General features: G+C 40.1%; 1 protein-coding gene across 7 annotated transcripts in view; it reads right to left on the reverse strand.

Annotated features, from left to right (window-relative positions):
- ARID1B (AT-rich interaction domain 1B) overlaps positions 1-19,534 on the reverse strand; it is a 445,974-nt gene that overhangs the window by 150,355 nt on the left and 276,085 nt on the right. For 2 of the 7 annotated variants that reach the window (XM_025202635.1, XM_025202634.1), the window contains one exon: positions 6,357-6,602. The exons of the other annotated variants lie outside the window; for them this stretch is intronic. In XM_025202635.1, coding sequence (XP_025058420.1) covers positions 6,357-6,602 — 246 coding nt within the window. The remainder of the gene's footprint in view (positions 1-6,356; positions 6,603-19,534) is intronic. 7 annotated transcript variants of the gene reach the window in all.

Consider the following 19,534-nt stretch of genomic DNA (forward strand, 5'->3'; position numbering starts at 1 on the left):
GGCCCTGGCCCTGTGCATTTCATGTGGTGTGCAGGCTGGACCTGCTATATGCAGCACATGGGGTGAACCAGGGGTCCCGGGCTGCATGTAGCATCCTAGACTGACCCCTTGTGCTGCTCACTGTGCCAGGTCAGGCCCAAGTGCTATGGGCAGAGCATGCCCAGTGCCACCCCTACATGCTGCATGCACAGCAAGTACCAGGGACTGGCGCGTGCTTTGTGTGGGATGCAGGCTGGATCTGGTGCTGTAAGTACTGCACATAGGGTCAATTCTGATCCAGTCTGCGAACATGTTCACTGCATCGCCCATCTCCCTGGAGAACATCTGTCCAAACTTCCTTGGACACTTTCTTTAAGAAAGCAGACAAGACTCCAGAAATACCTGTAGCCAAGACTCCTGAGAAAACTCTAGCCAAGAACCCTTCAAAAAGTCCAACCAAGCCCTTCAAAAAGTCCAACAAAGTCACCTCAAAGAAGTCCTTCCAAATCAATATGATTGCTTTTTACAATATAAATACATGAATGTAGCTATATTACTCATCTATAATTGATTGAATACAAAATTCTGGGTTATTTTTGGTGAAAATAGGGTATCAGGTCTTGGTTCAGGAACGAATCCCCCATTTATAACATTGTTTCCTATGGGAAAATCGGTTCCGAGTTGCAACATTTCAACTTAAGACGTGGTTTTCAGGAACAAAGTGCGTCGTAAGTCCGAGGACTGCTTGTATTATGCTATGTCACTGCTATTCCTCAATTCAATAAAATATTCAATATATAATGCAAAAAATAAGGTGAAAAGATTACAAATATAAGAATTCTGATAAATTCTCATGTTCAATATTTGATTTAACTAAAGGAGCAGAGAGGAACACGATATACACAGCAAGGAGCAGCACTGTTTTAGAAGGATGTCTTTTCCATGAAACTGAACAAGCAATACAGGGTCAGAGGACAATATAAAAATAGTGATAACTACCACCAAGTCACCACACAGGAGATACAGTGTCAGAGATATAGAGAAAAAAAGAGTGAGGGGAGGAGGCACAAAAGATTGACTGGGGCAGCTCAAAATTGGGGCAAATACTGTTGCCAGCTCACAATTCTTTCTCGACAGTGACAGCAGACTCAGCCCCAAATCTTGAACTGAATGGCAATTGTCATAGAGGACCTCATGCTTTGATCCTCATACAAGATCTCCTGCCTCCTCCTCAGCTTCTTTCATTTTTCAGCATCCCAATTGAGTCTGTACATTAAGTAACTTGTAAAGTGCATGCAAGCAAGGGTTGAGCTAGTCACAAATGCACATGCAGTCTACTCTTTTCTGATGTTAAAAGAAGTTTATGGGTCACAACAGCGATGATAAAATTATTATGTCTCAAAAGCTTTGTTCAAACTCTCTCAACTTTTCTTTTCAAGTCATATAGAGAAAAAGCAAGTGTAAAATCAAAGAGAGCGATAATAATAGGAAATAAACTTTCAGATCTTTTCCATCAAATGCTAGATAGTGCCACCTACCCTAATAAACCAGAATTTTGAAACACACGTTTTCTTATAGTAAATATTCCTTTCTTCAGGAGTGTCTGAAGCATATATTGTATAAAACCATTCAGCTCCAAGAACGGTGGGATACTTTGATATGACTTGGTTACAATGGATTTGTGTAAAATTCATAAGCCTTTAACATCCCTACACAAGTTTGAAATGGTTTCTGAAACCCTATGGAAGTGTCTCAGGGCTCAGATTAGTAGGAAGGATGCATTTTAAGACTTCCCTTTGTCACTCATACCTTTTGAAAAATTCTAAAAAAGGAAATGTTCACAAAAAGGGCATCTATAAACGTACACTATGTTCTTCCCAACTAGGTTTTGCAAACTATCCAGGCAAGAAGTTGTGGGGTGAAGGAAGTATCCTGATGTCATAACAGAAATGGTATCTGTCCCAATCACTGGATGTTCATGTAACATCCATCCAAGAAGTTCAGAGTTTAGATGTGCTCTCAGATTCCAATTGGGGAGAGGAAAGTAAAATAAAAATATACTGTAAAGACACATGAAGCCAAACAGAATATGCAATATAGAGAAACAAAAATATGGTATTCTCCTTTATCTGTTAATAAACAAATCATAGAGAGTTAAGGATGCTCTGTAGTGAATAAGCAAACTGACCTCTCAACTGCCTTAATGTAATGGATCTCTTGGAAGTTGCAGCTGTTTCTCCTTATCAGAAAAAATAAAGGGAACCCCAAACACTTCAAGATAATATTTTCATTCTGGTTGTCTCTACATTTTATCTAGGCTTACAGAAGGAGACTGGGGAAAGGGGAAATACTCAACTATCATAAAATGAAAGAATAATAAACATTCCTTGAGAGGTTTACAAAGAAAACTATGAAAGGCATTGCAATATAAAATATTTGCAAGTGAAGTAGAAAAACACTTTTTTAACACCAAGTGCTATTCAAGTTGTGCTCTATTCCAAGTCCTGTAGGGCAGCTCTTAATACTTAGTGCAGAGAGATACAGTACAGGTGCTGCCTGAGCATCTCTTCTAGTCTCTGGATGGTCTGTCAGGTCAAAGAGATTAGAATTGTACAAGTAAGGCTCAATTTCTCTCTTTTTAGTTATCTGCCTTTTGACTATACACAGCTCTGACTGAAGAACCATCAAACCAGACTCCATCATCATCATCATACTTTGAATTATTCACATACAGACCTCAAAAATATCAAGAATGATGCTGGACTTCTCCACACCTCTCTTAACAATTCTGAAGGGCGCTTTTCAAAATAAACAAGCATGGGAATGTAACAAATAGATTTATGAATTAAGTATAGGAGAAAGAAAAGAGAAAAAAAAACATGTAAAAATTTCAACAATCATGCCAATCTGTTATGAGCTGAACCACTGCCAGTTAGTGGGCCTCAGGGCTCGATAGGATTTCTCAGCACAGTGCCAAACTCCAGCAATATTGTTATGGTTAGAGAGGAATTTCTCACAAGAGCTAACAAAGGCAGAAGGTCATAAATAAACACAGCAGGATTGCCTTGTCAGTTCTCATTATTAGCGCTGCAGGCACTTGCTTTTCTATGGGCTGCTCACAGGTTCATTTAAGTGTAAGAGCTCCTCCTCAGAATTTCACTTACTTATAAATAAAGAAAACATTTCTTAACTCCGGAAAGAAAAAACCCCAAATACTGTATACCAAAATTATTTTAACAGATCTGAACACATGTGCTCACACACACCAGACCGAGAAAGCTTAGGCAGAGCTAACCCAGAACTGTAACATCCTTTTTACCTAGGTCTTCATTACATCTCATAGGCCTCTGTCAGACTTCAGCCATAATGAACAAGAAGCTGTACTTCTTACTATAATAACGGTCATCAGAATTACATCTGGGCAGGAAATGAAGCTGAGCTCCTAAACTTATCCTGACGTGCGTTACAATACCAGAAAAGCACAGCTGTATGATCATTACTGCAATTATAAAATGTCACTTAGTGCAAACTTTCTTTTGCTGCAGAGTCTGAAAAGGGGTGAGGATGTAACTATTGGTCTTGGGGGATGCCGAAGTAGAAAAAAGAAGCGAGAAAGTCGTTAAAGTGTCAGGTACTAGGTATTTATCTTCTGATAGAAATAAGAAAATGGCTAAATTAATATAATGTTTCTTTTGCATGCAGATTCTGTGAAGAAGAATTTGGGGAGAGGCAGAAGATACCTCACCTCACATACATGCAAAAGAAACCAGTGAGGCGGTAAGTTTAATGTGGTCCATTTGCACTGAGCCCAGGATGAGCATGTAGAGAGGTTTTCCAGATCTGAGGTCAAAATCAAAGCCTGCTGAGGACATCTGTTACAGAAATGCATCTATGCTGGAACAGAGCAGGGCTCTGCAACTTTTGGGTAGTTAGGGGCCACATACTGTGGACCACAGGTCCAAGCACCACTAGCAATGGGTGGCCCTCTCCTCCCTGAGGCAGCCCAGCTCTCCTCCACTGCATGCACAGCACCTCTGCCCCTCCTGGCCACACATGCCGCCCACCTGTATTATGGGCAGCCAGGCTCTTGTCTTTGTCACATGTTCAGCACAAGTACCTGTCCCAAGGAGTGGTTGCAGGAAACAGAAGCTGCAGGAGTGTGGAGGAGCTGACTAACCCCGCCACCACAGCAGGAGCAACACTGGGGGATGCGGTGTGGAAGGGGGCCACTGGTAGCTGGGCAGGAGCCTCTGGGCAGCCATTAGGACAAACCTGGAGTAGATGTATAAGGACTTGGAGAAACGTGGCAAGCTCATGACTTCACTAAAACAAAAATAAAAGACAGACAGGCCTTTTGCCAGTCTATTATCAATTCAAGGGTTATAATATGGCTACAGATATTTAATACTCTTTATTATATCATGAGGGCTTTGATAGAGCAGCAGGAAGGACATTGCTCAATCACACCTCCTAATGAGAAGATAATAGGGAAAAGACACAAACACACCACTTTTCTGCAAACGGTACAGTGCTCCCCTCTATTGTTTCATCCTACCTTGACAGACATTAAGTGAAATTAATTAAAGGGACATATCAACCTTTTTAAGGCCTGAAATTTGACCCACATTATCACTGTGATGATCTAGATCTCATCTAAATTCTTGGTCTTTTAAAACATAAATTCTACTGACTACCAAGAAAAATCACATATACTACACAGAGACATTGTTTAAGAAAGGCTTAGGCAAAACCATATTTTCCACCCTCTATTGCTGACTTGCCTTTATTTTTAGGCTGTCATCTCCCAGCTAAGGCAGTTAGGTTGCGAATACTGATGCGTTACAAAAGGGGATAGTGTTCAGAGAACTGCTTCTCTTAATACTGCAGCCATTCATTATGCAACGCTCATTATTAACAACATCAAAACGTGGAGCAGCCTCTTCCAAACAAAATGCTCCATAGGTATACTAAAAAAGAATAGCAAATCAGTCCACACATTTTCTGTATTGAGACCAAGGTTGTCTTTTTGTAACAACATTCCTGGCTACCCTGAAAATGTGTTTTGAATACTGCGTATTCTGTAACAAGGACAGCTGTTAGCATCAAAGCAGGCCATTCTTTCCATTCCAACAACTGGTATGCAAGGAGCTATTTTCCAAACTGCTTAGCCGTTTAGGTAAAGCTGCTACTAGACACGGAACTGAAGACATTCCAAGAATAGACTTCTTTCGTTACTGCAGCAAATGTGTTCTTCTCAGCTCCAGGTTGCTTTTACAGGAAAGTGCTGCTGGAAGTGAAAGAAGCAGAAATAAAAGATAATGGATTCCAGCTGGTCACTTTCTCATCTTCCTCCACCATGAGACATGGGTATAGTCTAATCACAGGATACACTGCAATGCTGCCTCCAGAGTATAGAAACGGAGCCATTTTTACCGTATTTTCTCCACCCACCCCTCAAACAATGCACAGGCCTTATGTTGGGAGAGCAGAATGAAGGGGCTAGGGAGTGATTTTTTTTAGTCAGGACTGAATTCTGGCTGCATGGAGCAGGGGAAAAGTAGACTAATTCCCAGCATCACTTGCCCTCTTCTTTCTGCTCAACCAGAAACTGGAGGTATAACTTTGCCACAGCCATTGCCAAATTGGGAGCTACTCAGTCATAAGCTGCTGCCAATTCAGCGGGTGGCTATGACAGTGTTAAACCTCTAGCTTTTGACTAAGCAAAAAGGGGAGGTGAGTGACGCTGAGGGGGGAACTCCACCTCTCTCCTCCATGCCACAGGGATAGAGCCAGGCTCTGGCAGCCATCCCGGCATCCCCAAGCCTCCCTTCTGGTATGAAAAACATCTTCCTTGCTCAAAATACTTCCCCCAGTTTTGGATGGCTGATTTTTTAGGGAAAAGCTTTAGGTGGTATTCGAATAAATGCAGTACATTTCTAGGACATTCTCTTCAAATTCCTAATATTTTCTCAATTCTCTGATTTCTTGCACTGGCTTGAACTTGCTCAGTCCCAGTCCTGACACTCACCTTCATAGTGAATGTTGACAACAATTGAATCTGAATTCCAAACAGAAATAAAATAAACACACATTGTTGCTATCACCACTGTGAATCATACTTTGGATGTGAATTGCAACAAAAAACCTTTTACTGATTATGTGTTATATGGCATGCTCACTGTTATACAGGCCCCAAAGACTCGTTCCTTGCTCAAAGGAACCGACAATCATAACAGACAGCATAACAGTGTGTGACTAGACAAAAGTTCTATTTTACAACATCACATTTTCCTTTCTTTGGTACACACAAATGTTCTCTTTTCCTCCTCAAAACAAAAAGGCCATATTAAACAGTTTTAAAAGATAAAAGCACTAACCTTTACATTTGGTTTGTCACTTATCCACAGGATTCCCAAGAGTAAGATATAAGAGAACCAAATTGTGAAGACAGTCCATTTTGTGAAATCATAACCCATGAAGTATACCATCTGTGATCTAGCACAGTTCTCATCAAATGATGGGTCCCTGTGCAGCTGAATATGATAAATAGTTTCTTGTAGAGTTCTGAGCTCCTGGTGTCTTTTTGATTTGTTGTTGATCTCGAGTACAAGCATTTCTGTGAACTGTATTCCAAAAGCAAAATAGAACCTAGATGTTTATTTCCTATATTGTTCCTTTCAATATTTTTAAAAACTATTTACTCTCTCAGTCACTTTCCCATGTGCTATCTTCCTTAATCAAAATGTGTTTACTTGTCTAGAATTTCTACTCAGTGGCTAATTTAAAAAAAAAAAGAGAACTGGGTTTCAGTCCACTACCTTCACCATACATTTGTATCGATTCCTTTGGGCACTATGAAATATTTAAAAAGTGAAGAATTCTGAATACAGGTCAGAAAATGTTCTGTACCTAATTAAGGCAGTAAAGTTGGGGAATTTAGTATCTAGATATTATACTAATGGGACCCCCATATTTGGCAGGGGAAGTTACTTTTCTTTAAGCACAAATTATTTTGCTCTCCAGCTTTTGGACATACCGTAATACTATAACACTCATTGCTTTGGGAACTTTTGATAACTTGAACTTCCAATATTTTACACTGTCTGACTTGGATATTTTCTGGTTGCAAAGGAATTTTCAAGGTTTACAGGACCTCTAAATTCACATGAGGGACCTTTTCCTCCACAACATGAAACATACGTTCTCCTGCTTTAGGCACACTACTTCGGAGATTTTCTCTAAAAGCCAGAAACATTTTATTCTGCTGTGCAATCTGCAAAAGGTCATTCCAAATTTTCATCAATTTTCGGAGTATTAAAGGTATAATTTGGAGACTGCAGTTATGGAAGGGAGAAAGCAAGAATGGGACGTGCACTTCCAGTATAAAAATGGTTGAAACATTTGCCTACTGCAGTATTTGGCTCATCATTTTTTGATAGGAGAGAGCAACAGGGGAAAGATTAAAAAAGATAAGAGTACAGATGATTCTAGGCAAATGACCAAAAAAACCCTACAGAATAATCCCAAAAGGGGAAAATGAAAACGTTGACTCCTGTAGGATTGTCGGTATGCTAATTCATGATTAAAAAAAAGAAAAAATCATTACTATCCTATCACCACTTTAAACCAACCCCATCTGGCTTGCTTTTTTTTTCAGGCCAAAGATAACAACTGAATTGGGCCCATGGTCTATATTGGCTTGTACCTACCTATTTCCACCCTCCCTGACACTTGACCTGCTTTCAGAAAAGCAAGAAGTCCAATTTAAGTAGAAGTTCCTACGGGGAGGTAATGGTTTGACCCTTGTTCCCCCCCCCACAACTGCTCCAATTCTCTAATGATTTCCCTGCAGGGTTCATTTACCAGTTCTGGGTCAAAGACCAACACATCCGTGAAGACAAGGGGCAGCACAAGCAGTGCACGATGTATTTGAAAATAAGTGCATCATAAAGGAACCCTCCATCAATTAGAGATGGCCTTTGAATTCAAAATAAAAGAAAGCAAAGTGCAAATTGTCCTCTTCATTCATGTTAGCAAGCACAGAGATATTCATGCTAGAGAAGATATATTCTAGGTTAGGTACAGAACCAGCAGTCCCTCTAGGACAAACAGCTCTGGTTCACTTTTAAGAGAGTTGGACTTGTTTTATCACTTTTAATAACTGGAAAGTCAAGAACATTCGCCATTCCACTGTGAAGAAGCTTTCATTATTTTGAAACACTTCATCTTACACACAACATGATTTTAAGCAGTGAGGTTAAGACTATCTTTCTATAGCTGTACAGAGAAGAGAAAGATTTTCCAGATTAATTTCACTTTCACTTTTGAACTCTGCACCTTAATTTACCCTTACCATGAAACGTAAAAATGTAACTTAAAAGTGTTGTTTTCCTCTCCTATCTTTTTGTACCCTCAATGCGTACAACTCCTGATTTTTTTTTTTTCCTCCTGCAGTCTCACACAATGAATTACATTATTTATTTTTGAGCTGGAAGGATTTGGGGGTGTAAGTGGGGAGATAGGGATGAGGGGATGGAAAGAAAAATCTGAAACCCCCTGCCCCCCAAAAACAAAAGTTACTTTCCTTTTTACTCCCTTAAAGGAAAAAAAGGAAGTAATATTTCTCCTTGCCTGCAAATGTATAAATTATAAAAGCACGAGCCCTGCAAAACAGTAAGCTTTGAGGGGATGCTGGTGTGCAGCAACCTTGTACAAGAGATCAAATTTTGCTGCTAAGTCAGGGGTGGGCAAAATACAGACCGTGGGCTGGATCCAGCCTGCTAGGAATTTCATCTGGCCCACGGTGCCCACCAACTAACTGTATCCCACCCAGCCCTCATGCCCACAAGGCTGGGAACAAGGTGCCCACATATACACACCCTCAACAACATACCCTACTGCACCTTGCTCCCACTATCGTGGGCAGAAGGGCCCAGCCTGGCTAGGATGCAGCTTCTAGGTGGGGCTGCTGTTGCCACTGTTGTAGCTGCTGGGGGACCTGCTCGGCTTTCCTGGCATCCTGCTTGCTCCAGGCAGCAGGCAGGGAAGTGGTGGGGGCAGAGAGGAGCTGCAGCTGGGTGGGAGCACAGAACGTGGGCCTGGTGGCAGCATGGAGCCCATGGAGGCAGCATGGACTTGGCCAGGCACGGTGTGGGTGTGAGGGCAGGTGGGGGAGTGTGGGGGGACCTCCCCCACACTCTCCCCATGACGCACAGCCTCTGCAGCATCACATAGAGGCACTCGGGGTGCTCATGCTTGGCACAGGCAGGCATGCCCAGTGTTGTGCATGGGGGTGAGAAGCGCAGCCTGTTCCAAGATGGCAACCAGGGGGAAGGGCAACTATCAAGGGGCAGGGCTACCCATGCGGCTCTCAAAAGCTCACCAAACCTCATTAAGCAGTTCTCCATCCAAAATAATTGTCTGCCCCTATACTAAATACAGCACCAGGGACATATTGTACCTACAGGGCTGTGGCAATCCTTAAGCTAATGGTTGTAGCTAAGTATTTGGAGCGTCTTCCATTAGTGTTGGCTAGTACCACTGCTACTCTGATCAGCTGAGTTCAGATTGGGTTAAAAGCTGCCGTGAACCAAGGAGGGCAGAAATATCCACACGTACAACTGTCTTTGGGTGTTTACTGCTCTAAGTACCAGCAAAATTAAAACATGAAAAGAATCCTGTGGTGATGTGGTCATCTAAATTTTCTGTATAGTGATTAAAAAAAGGAATTTCCCCCTCCCTTGTCCATTTTCAAAGAATATTGTACAAGAGGTTCCATGGTTTTACAGGATCTCCAGATTCTGTTAGTCATCTTCCTGGACAAAATTTTCCAAAATCACTAGCAACTTAAAATGATCAACCTGAGACCTTATTTCTTGAGGGTGCTAACCACTGTGCATCTGAAACGCAGGCCCCTCTAAGCACCCAAAATCGCACTCTTAGGCAAATGGCTATGTGCGTGCATCTCTCTCTCACACATGCATAGACTTATACATATGTGTCTGATGTTTCACAAAGAGAAAGAATGAATATAAAACCATCATTCTATCACCAAAAACAGAGAAAAAGGGGGAAGGCCATTATTTTGATGTGCACACAAAAAACCGTGTGTGACCTCTTTAGGCTGCTACCTAAATAACATAACGGATGGGCAAAGGTAAAGAAGCAAAGACATGGTGACTGTACCTCCTGCTGCGCCTAGAACACACTATTTAACATGTGCTAAACTTAGATGGAGAACAAGGGAGACAAAATATATACGAAAATAATATATGATTTTCAGGCTTTCAAAAGCTTCCCCCCCGCAAATTTACAAGCTACTACTGCAATGGGCAGTCTGTCTCTAGGTGACCTTGAGATTCTCACAAACTACTTCACAATGCATTTTACTGATCCTTTTTTTCTGTTTTGGCAAAGCTGAGGAATGGGCAACAAGCCTCTGAATCTAAGTGAATTGATTTTATATATCTGCGACCAGTCCCGGCTGAAACAGGTTTCTGCCACCAGCCATTTCCTATGAAAAGAAAGAATTTTGTTAATAAAAGACAAATGGATGTACTAGTGACCAACCTGAAAATCAGTGTAAGCTGAATTTAAATCAGGTAACTCTTTACCAGGGTTGTTTTGCTACCTTAGCTTACCTCTGTTCCCTCTACCTCTCCTTGTTTACAAGCAGCCAAAACAATTTATTACAACATCCTCCTGATCACAACACTTCCACTTTCACCATTACTTGTGCTTGGGGAGCCTATCACTTGAGCACTTCATTTGAAGTGCTCTTAAACTGGATTTTCTAAAGAACAAAGCAGTTTTATAACTCTGTCTATAAAAACAGAAAGCACTTTTATCTGATAGCTTCTCTTATTTTCAGTCCATCAATAAGTGACAAAGATATGCTGCAACTGGCTGCCACCATGGAGACAGTCTGTCCACCTGACCTCCTGAGGGTCAATCATATCACTATTTCTGCCTCCTTTTTTGAATTAAAAAACCCCCATAAGCCTCAAACACTCTAGCCAGTGCACAGAATATGCTTTAACGTAAAAGGCTTTCATTTTCAGGGCAACATCACTGTATTTGAGAGCTGAATTAATCAGAGAACATGATTAAACAAACATATTCTCAGCCACTGTAATATCTCTAAGAGCCTAAACAGTAATAATTTTTTTAATTTCCTTCTCTACATTTACCACCATTTATATTTAATTTTCTTCAGAGCCAGCACAAGGGCACACTCAAGATTAGCTCAAGATAGTTAACCTGTCTTGCTCTTTATGTGCCCTGTAGTTCCAAGCATCTCCCAAGTGGTTTCAGTAAATTCTGCTAAATGGTCTACTGTAAGCAGATGTTGAAAGGCCCTCACACCAGCTTAACACTGATACCTTTTGTAATCTTTACACAGATTTAGAGACCTTGTTTTGAGCCTTTTTTCAATTTGTATAGCATAAACACTGTATTGTGGGTGTTCCTGGAAGCAAATAATAAACCTAACATGTTTGCTTTTTGTTGTTTGGATAGAATTATTCTATGAGGTTCTCGTTAGTCAAATATGGAGGAACCCTTGCTAGGACAGCTCCCCATAACAAATCCTGCAACCAAGAAACATCTTTTCCGCATGGTGCAGGCATGGAGTTATTAGACATGGCTTGCCTTTGTATCAATCCCTTTCCATCCTTTTTCCCTCTCAACAAAGTGAGGGGCATGAAACAGCAAGTGCGTTTCCTTTAACTTTCACATCATATTTATGGCTGCACAATGATGATACATATTTACACCATACATACAAGAGCTTTGGGCAACTTCTGTAAGGATTGATAGGCTGTCTTTATAGATGTGAACTTATCAAGGTTCTGCTTAGTGTAGGTATCCAGACAAGCAGTTGGCAGGAAGGTTTCTTTTGCACTAATTACATTCTTTTCCAAAAGTTCACCCTGCCTGGGTGTCCAGGTAATTGCAATTAAGGCAGGAATCCGGTAATTAGAAATTCAAGTGCCCTGCCAAGAACAATACACTTCCTCTTGACGTGCTGCCCAAAGAACTAATTCGCTTGGAAAGGACAGAAGCTGATGTGAAGTGGCAGAATACATGTTGATTAAGCAACAACCACAGAAATAAATTCCCTTCCCCCCTAAAAATCAAATTCATGACATCTCATTTAGACTCTTGGAAAGTGTTTTATTACCTCTGAAACATTTAAAAATAAATAAAAGAGCACAGAATCACCAACATCCAAACCAACAGTTTTTTCTACTTACCTACTGGTTTCAGTGAGCTTGCCTAGCCCACAATAGAAGGAACTTTTTTTCTAAACTGAAAATTGAAAAACCCTGTTACTACTGCTCTTTGCTCTCATATCAAAATGCTAATTTTTGTATCAATGACTCAGCATCTGCTGCCAGTAGACATCAGCGAACACCAAATCCTTCAGCAGGTTTTGAAATATTTTAACAAGCCCTGATGTGGGACAAGGAATGCAGGCAAAAAGAACAAAGAAAACGAACACAGGATGATAACTAGATGCAGATAACAGATTGTCCACGGAAATAGGTATTTTTAAAAGGCACTTTTAATTAGAAATACTGTTTGCTCTCTTCTTTTACTTCCCACTGCCCTAATATATTCATCTGTTTTGCAGCTATGTTTAACACATTGCTTCCAAAAGAAAGAAAGAATTAAGAGGCAGATTCATCATCTACCCTCCAATCTCAGGTGAAGTTGTGTGCTAAAATACCATAAGCTACAGTAAACACTAACGTCTTGGAATATGTCCACCCTGGAATTTTTAGTCACATTTTATTACATGTTAACCCAACTATACATTTTAATGTAGTTGCCACACAAAAATGCATTGGCCTTTGGGTGGCAACAACTAGGAACAAACACCAGTGTTGGTGTCCAGTCTACACTGTAACTAACTGACATACATTAATTTCAATCAGAATTTAGCAAGATGGAAAAAGCACTGGATATCTGTATGGTTTAAAATATCCTGTTACAATGGCTAACACTAAAAAAAAAACAAAAACTGGAAGAGCTATAAGATCTTGTATTTCTGTATTTAATCTACTCCCTATATTCTTAACTGTTTAAATATGACTGCCATACTTTTATTATGCAACAAGTAGCTGTGACTGATGTAGCACTTCTAACTAGTATATTTTTATGCCTACAGAAGATTGCTTGACAGCCATGTTGTCCCAGTTTACAAACATATCACATTCAAAACATCTTAATTTTTCTCTTACTTATTTTCTTGCATACAACATGTCCCCCAAATAGAGGACAGACTGTATTTTTGAGTCACACAGCAGGGCTCAATTTGGCATATCGGCACTGGTGCTGTATATGTGGGTCTGATGCTGGGCACTGGCTGTGGAGCCATGTGCTACGTCCAGGACTGTGTGATGGCTCTGAACCATTTGCCAGGTCCAACCTGGCATGTGGTTCAGGAGCTAGCGTATGGGATTGGACCCAGTGCTCTGGCTGAAGACCAACCCAACACACTGGCCTACTCCAGCATGCAGTTGGAGAGGTGGGGTCCCCACAGGTCGAGAAATTTGCTGGGGGGGCACAGTGGGAAGTAGGGAGAAGCAGCGGTAGCCGTGTTAACTACTATGGCTCAGAGTCGCGACAGTGCTGTCACTCTTCCCTCAGCCTGCCACTACATTTCTGGGCCTGTGTGGAGCCCTTTTCCTGGCATATATGCTCCAATTTTTACGTGTGGGGTTTTGGGGAAAAAGGTGCAGGTTATATGCAAGAAAATATGCTATTTATTAAAGGGCCACAGAAATAAAAGGACGTCTAGTCAATCAAAGCCACAAACTAACGATTTTTTAAATAATTTAATTAATTTATTTTTTTTTAACAAAACCTCTGAGCAACAGAAATAAATATCAATGCTTCTGGTTTATCTCATTTATTTTTCCTCTGGCAGAACTGGTGTTGTTTAAGCCTTCTGAGGGGGTCAAATCAGGCCCCTTTTGGAGCTGATTGCAGAGGCTTCCCTCTGTGCATAGATCCTTCCCTGTGTATCAAGATTCCAACAGGGGGATATATGTCTAGGGAAGAGGACAGGCTGGGAGAATAGATCCAATAGCAGACATTATTCCCTCTCTCTCCCAAAGAAATCAGCTAGGGGAAAGGACTCTAACTGTGGCATGACCTTCTGTGTGGAATACCCCTATGCTGAGGAACCGCCTGTGCCCAAATGCCCTGTCAACACTGTTCCTTATAGTGTTGCGCTAACAGGGGATAAGGGGGACCCCCAGGCAGCTGGGTGGCACACTGAATATAAAAGGCCTCTGCATGCATCTCCAGGATCTGTAGGCTTCAGCCTCCTCCCAGTCCCGTCCCTCCCCTCCCCCATCTCTCAGAATTCGGGAGAACAACTTCTACTATCTCATCTCTGCTAGAATACTCTAGTGGGAACCGTGGAGAGAAGCCGGCAGAGTTGTCATCTCTTACTGGTTCTTGCTACAGCTTTTCTGAAGGGACAGACTGGCACATTATATCTGCAGATCTGTGCTGAAACAGACTAATTTATTTTTATCAAGTTGAATGCTGTGAAAAGAAGAAACTGACAATTTTAAAGGTCTAGAAAAAACTGGGTTTTATTAAATTTTTGCATCTGTGGTAGTCTAATAAGTTATCTAAAACAACGACAGAAATTTCTTAAAAACAGTATCTACACATGCATCTGATCTACACATGCAGCTTTAACCAGCCAGCATCCCTTTAACAATGAACTTTAATTCACCTTTGACTACATGCTTACAAACTCATTTTCCATGTACTATACCGTTCAAATAATACACAAAATATTACTCCTCCTTTATTTTCCAAAATTATGTTCATTATAATCCATTACTTGCATTACCTAGTACATTTAAAAAAAAAATCTCAGTTGGTCAAAACTGGTTCCTATCAAGAGCTCAGTATGAAAATGCCAAACTATTATTTTAGGGATGTACTTAGTAGCTGTGGTGGTCTAAAAAGAAATGCAAAACTCTAGAGCTTTTTGTTCAGAGATGATACCTTTTATTACACCAACTAAGAAAACACCAAAAAATGTATCTTTTTCTGCAAGCTTTCGGGCACACGCATCCTTCCTCACGCTCAGGGAAAATTAAAGGTGGTAAAAAGTCCCCATAGATAGCAAATAAACTTCATTTTTGAAGAGGAAGCTAAAACTGTTATTTTTTTCATTAAGACTTACCCCTCCTATGAAAATCATGTTTGTAGGCGAACACTCTATTTGGATTTAAGGCTAAGTCAAGGGTGGGCAATTATTTCAGGCGAAGGGCCACTTACTGAGTTTTGGTAAGCCATCGAGGGCTGCAAGACAGGCAGCCAGGGGCAGATAAATATTACTTTTCTAAATGTTTATGGGTTCCACAGGCTGGGTGGAATGGCCTGGCAGGCTGCATGCGGCCTGCATTTTGCCCACCCCTGGGCTAAGTGTTTACACAAGACCTTAGATTTAGGCAAAAATATGCATGCGCATAAATGTTTGATGTCTTTGGGCCTGGATCTCCATTCTTTCTGTAATGAAGTTGTGGGGGGAAAAACATTCTCTACATGAAAAGAGATATAAGTTTGTATTCAATCACTCAAAAAACCTGTTCTCTCTACTGTTGTGCTGTGTTTCCCAAATTGTACTTCCCGGTCCCCAGAATCTGCTACTACTATTAAGCAGTTATCTAACACCACAGGCCTTAATGCCCAGAACCAAGAATTCATACAAGTCAGGAGTTCCTGGTTCATCGCCCTGTGCTCTGGCCACTAGAGCTTCCAAAAAAGCATAACCAGGATTCATTTTGGGATTATAAAGTAACAGAAACATAACACAATTCAAATGTGCTTCATAAACTGAACCTAGAGCCTTTTCTGTAAAATGTATATAGAGCCCTAATGGGAAGCTATGAAAAGAAAAGGATGCTTTGAAATTCTCAGGATTTTCTGGGTTTTTTTGTTTTTATAAAATGTTACAAGATCAGGCCTTTTTCTCTTTTACTGTTTTTTAAGTCTATAAAATTAACCAGATCTACCATGAGCTATGTTTCCTATTACCCCAGCGGGCTACGAAGATTCCTCAGATCATAGCCAGACATAACTGCTGAAGGAACAAGCTGAGATCATCAAAACCTTATGACTGAAACACTGAAAACAAAAATAAAATGTACAGTTTTCACCGCCCACCCCAGAAAGTACATCAAGTGCACAGTAAGAAAAGCCTACAGTAAGAAATTACCTCTCACACGCTGCAGCAAAGCCTCAGGAGCTAATAATACAAGAAATAAAACTGCTGTTTTGATTGATAGATCCGTTAAAGATTCTTATCACTTATTTCCAACATTGTCAGTCAAATATGTTTCATCTTTTACCAGTCACAAAATAAAGTTATTTTTGCCTAGGATTCTAAACTACAGACAGTCACATTTAGGGGAAAAATAGCCAGATATAGTCTAAGCCAAATAGCAACTGAGGATAAATATTTTTCCACTGGCCTCCCAAAGTATTAAGTATAAAAGACAATGAAGGGTTAATTGTTGAAATTAATACTGCATTCTGTTCACTCTCTCTTTCCTACTGATCACAGGCAAGGATTTTAAAGCTCTCTATTTTTTAAAATTAATCTTCCCACTCTGCAGTTACTGTATGTACGTTTTAGGGCAGGGGAGTGGGAAGGTTAAGTAGGAATTCTCAAAAAGGCTGTCATTTTTAGCATACTTTAAAATAGAAAGTGACTCCATGGGTGTTATATATATAATATAGATATGTATATATGAAGTCTCTATATTTTCATTCAAAGGGTAAATACAGGTTGTGAAAATACTGACAGACAGCACTGCTTTGCAATCATATAAAAATAAAAAGTTAATTTATTTTTCTAAGCTAAGCTCCATTTTTAATTAATACAAGATCTGTCATCCAGCAGAGTGATTTCACTGTTACAGCAGGCAGCAAGGTACCTGTACAGGTTTCCCTCGCCAACTACGTTTTTGAGTATCCACAATTAATACTCTATATACCATTTTAGCTAGCATGGTATACAGTTTTGAGTAGCCACGGTTTTCCGTGGCCATGCATCAGCCCACCACCTGCCATTTTCTCCATAAGCTTTCTGTCTTGCCAACCACGGTTTTGTCAACCCCTGAACTTTCAGGAACCTAACCCCAGTGGTTGGCGAGGGTAACCTGTACTTCACATGACGCAATATGGTTATGGTTGGGGCATAATCCTTTTTAGGAGATTTGGACCAGAGAAATTAAGACCTTGATACTGATGATGGTTATTTATTGATACAGATATTTACACATGTTCATAAACTTAAGTAGATGAGCAGCCTCACTGGAGTCACTTACACATGGCATAAGACTGAGGCAAACAATTTCACATGTAGGTAACTTTACACCTGTCCACATTGGTAGAACTTGATTCATTTCCTCTCTTTCTGTGGGGTCTTTCATAGATCAACCATGTCGAGAAAAATTTTAAGAAAATGGTGACTGCAAAGGCACAAAACTTAGCAGTGACATTTGGGGAAAAAACACAGTGCCTACTATTATTTTTAATTCATCTTTTGAACATGACCAGATATTAGATATTAGGTATGTGTCTGTTCAGACTATTTCTGCTGCTTTTACATTGTCTGTGTGTAAGTCACTTTTAAAGACCTGTTTTTGCTGTGCTGTCTACTGTGAATCTTGTGTATAAAGAAAACATTATTTCTTTTTCTCTCTTCTATAACCTCTATTTACATGTCTCTCTCAGCTTAGACTCGGATCAGAACTATGTTGGGGTCCTTAGGACTAGATTTTAAAAACCTTATTCCCTGTCAGCTCTACATGGACATTAAAAATCCTGTGGCACAAAGGTTTGACCTGAACTCAGCACTACCGTGCAGCTTGCTGTGTGCAAAATGTCTGCCATGCTACTGAATGGCGGCTGATTTCAGGGATGTCATACATCTAAAGGCAAAGCTGCTTGGGTCTATCAGGATGAAAAAGGGCACCATATACATTCAACACATTACTGCAATGAAATTATCATTTTAAATAGACTCTCTCTTGCATCATCTTAAAAAGACAGTTAACAACTATATAAAACAAAAGCATTAGAATACTACACCACTTCTTTCTTCAAAGATACATAAACTCTGTCAAGAGGAAACCAACCCAGCATAAAAGCTACATCCCTTCAAGTAATGGAAAGGTGCCAAGGTGCAACTAGAGTACTTGCATTTTAGAATGGAGCAGTCATTTTACAAAAATTATATTAACCAGCACATAGCAATATAAATTGCTCTATAAAAGCAGTAAACTGCCTTATAAATTGCTCTTTTAAAACTAACTTAACAAAAAATAAATATTAAGTTAACAAAGGGCTGCACAGCTGTAAAATATGCTGCCAATTCCTATGGTGATGAAAAGCAGCCATAAGGAAACTTCAGTGCATTACAGAAAAAATGTGAAAACAAGGTGCCAATTATATTCGGTATATTTGGGGGAAGTGCTCAGCCCCGGCAGAACCTACTTCAGTAAAAGAGTATTGCATCTGTCTAAAGTTGACATCTGTTTCAACAGGCGTGTTTTCCTAGACAGATCCATTACCATTCAATAATCTGTTTGAGAGCTATTTTCTGAAAAAAACGGTACTACACTGGACAAGTCAGTCTTGATGCAGCTCGGCTGGCTGGTGATGACGACCCTGGAGGGTCATTTCCCCCAGTTCGTAAAAATGCAACCCCCCAATACCCACCATCCTTTTTCTAGCATATCATCCATTAAAGCTATCTGGGATAACATTTCCCATTTATCTATACCAAAAAAGCCACTGGAAGCTTCCAGAAGCCCCAAAGCTTGCATGAGACAACTGACATGAGTCAACTTGCATAAGCATCAAGGCTTAGGGGAGGATTACTATTTTAACGGCATTTTTAAATTAAAGGGAGGAACTCATTACTAACAGGATGTCCCCATAACCATACAAACTTACGACAAAGTCTAAACACAAGCCTATGACACACACAGATAAGTTGATAAAAGTCCAAATATTTTTCTAATAAGTGGGTAAAGGCTCGTCTACTTACACCATAAACAAATAAGGCCGCAAGGAGAAAATTACAATGGTTACCTCCATTATTTTACTGGAGTAATTTTTTTTTTTGAAGGATACAGTGCGTAATGACCTTCCCACCCAAAGGGTAAGAGCTTTGTCACCTGTGAGTTATTTGTATACTCTTGCTAACTGTATTGTTACACTTCTCCAATCATTGTGAATATTTATTTTATCTCACCTCTGTATGCTCTCATTAATTGTATAGATACACAAGCACACCGAGAAAAGAAATGTGTGTGTGTGTATATTACACTCATCTCAGAACTATACACACAAAACAAAATTCAACAGTACAGCATCAATCTTTAGAAATAATATTTTAAGGTGTTTTGAACTACAATTGAAATTGAAAAGGCTCCAAATCACCAAATATCATCTAAAATAAAAACAATTTCGTTAATAATGATTTTTTTGGCAGAGAATGTGACCCTGCTGA

The sequence above is a fragment of the Alligator sinensis genome, unplaced genomic scaffold, assembly GCF_000455745.1.
Source record: "Alligator sinensis unplaced genomic scaffold, ASM45574v1 scaffold331_1, whole genome shotgun sequence".
In the NCBI taxonomy this organism is placed as follows: Eukaryota; Metazoa; Chordata; order Crocodylia; family Alligatoridae; genus Alligator; species Alligator sinensis.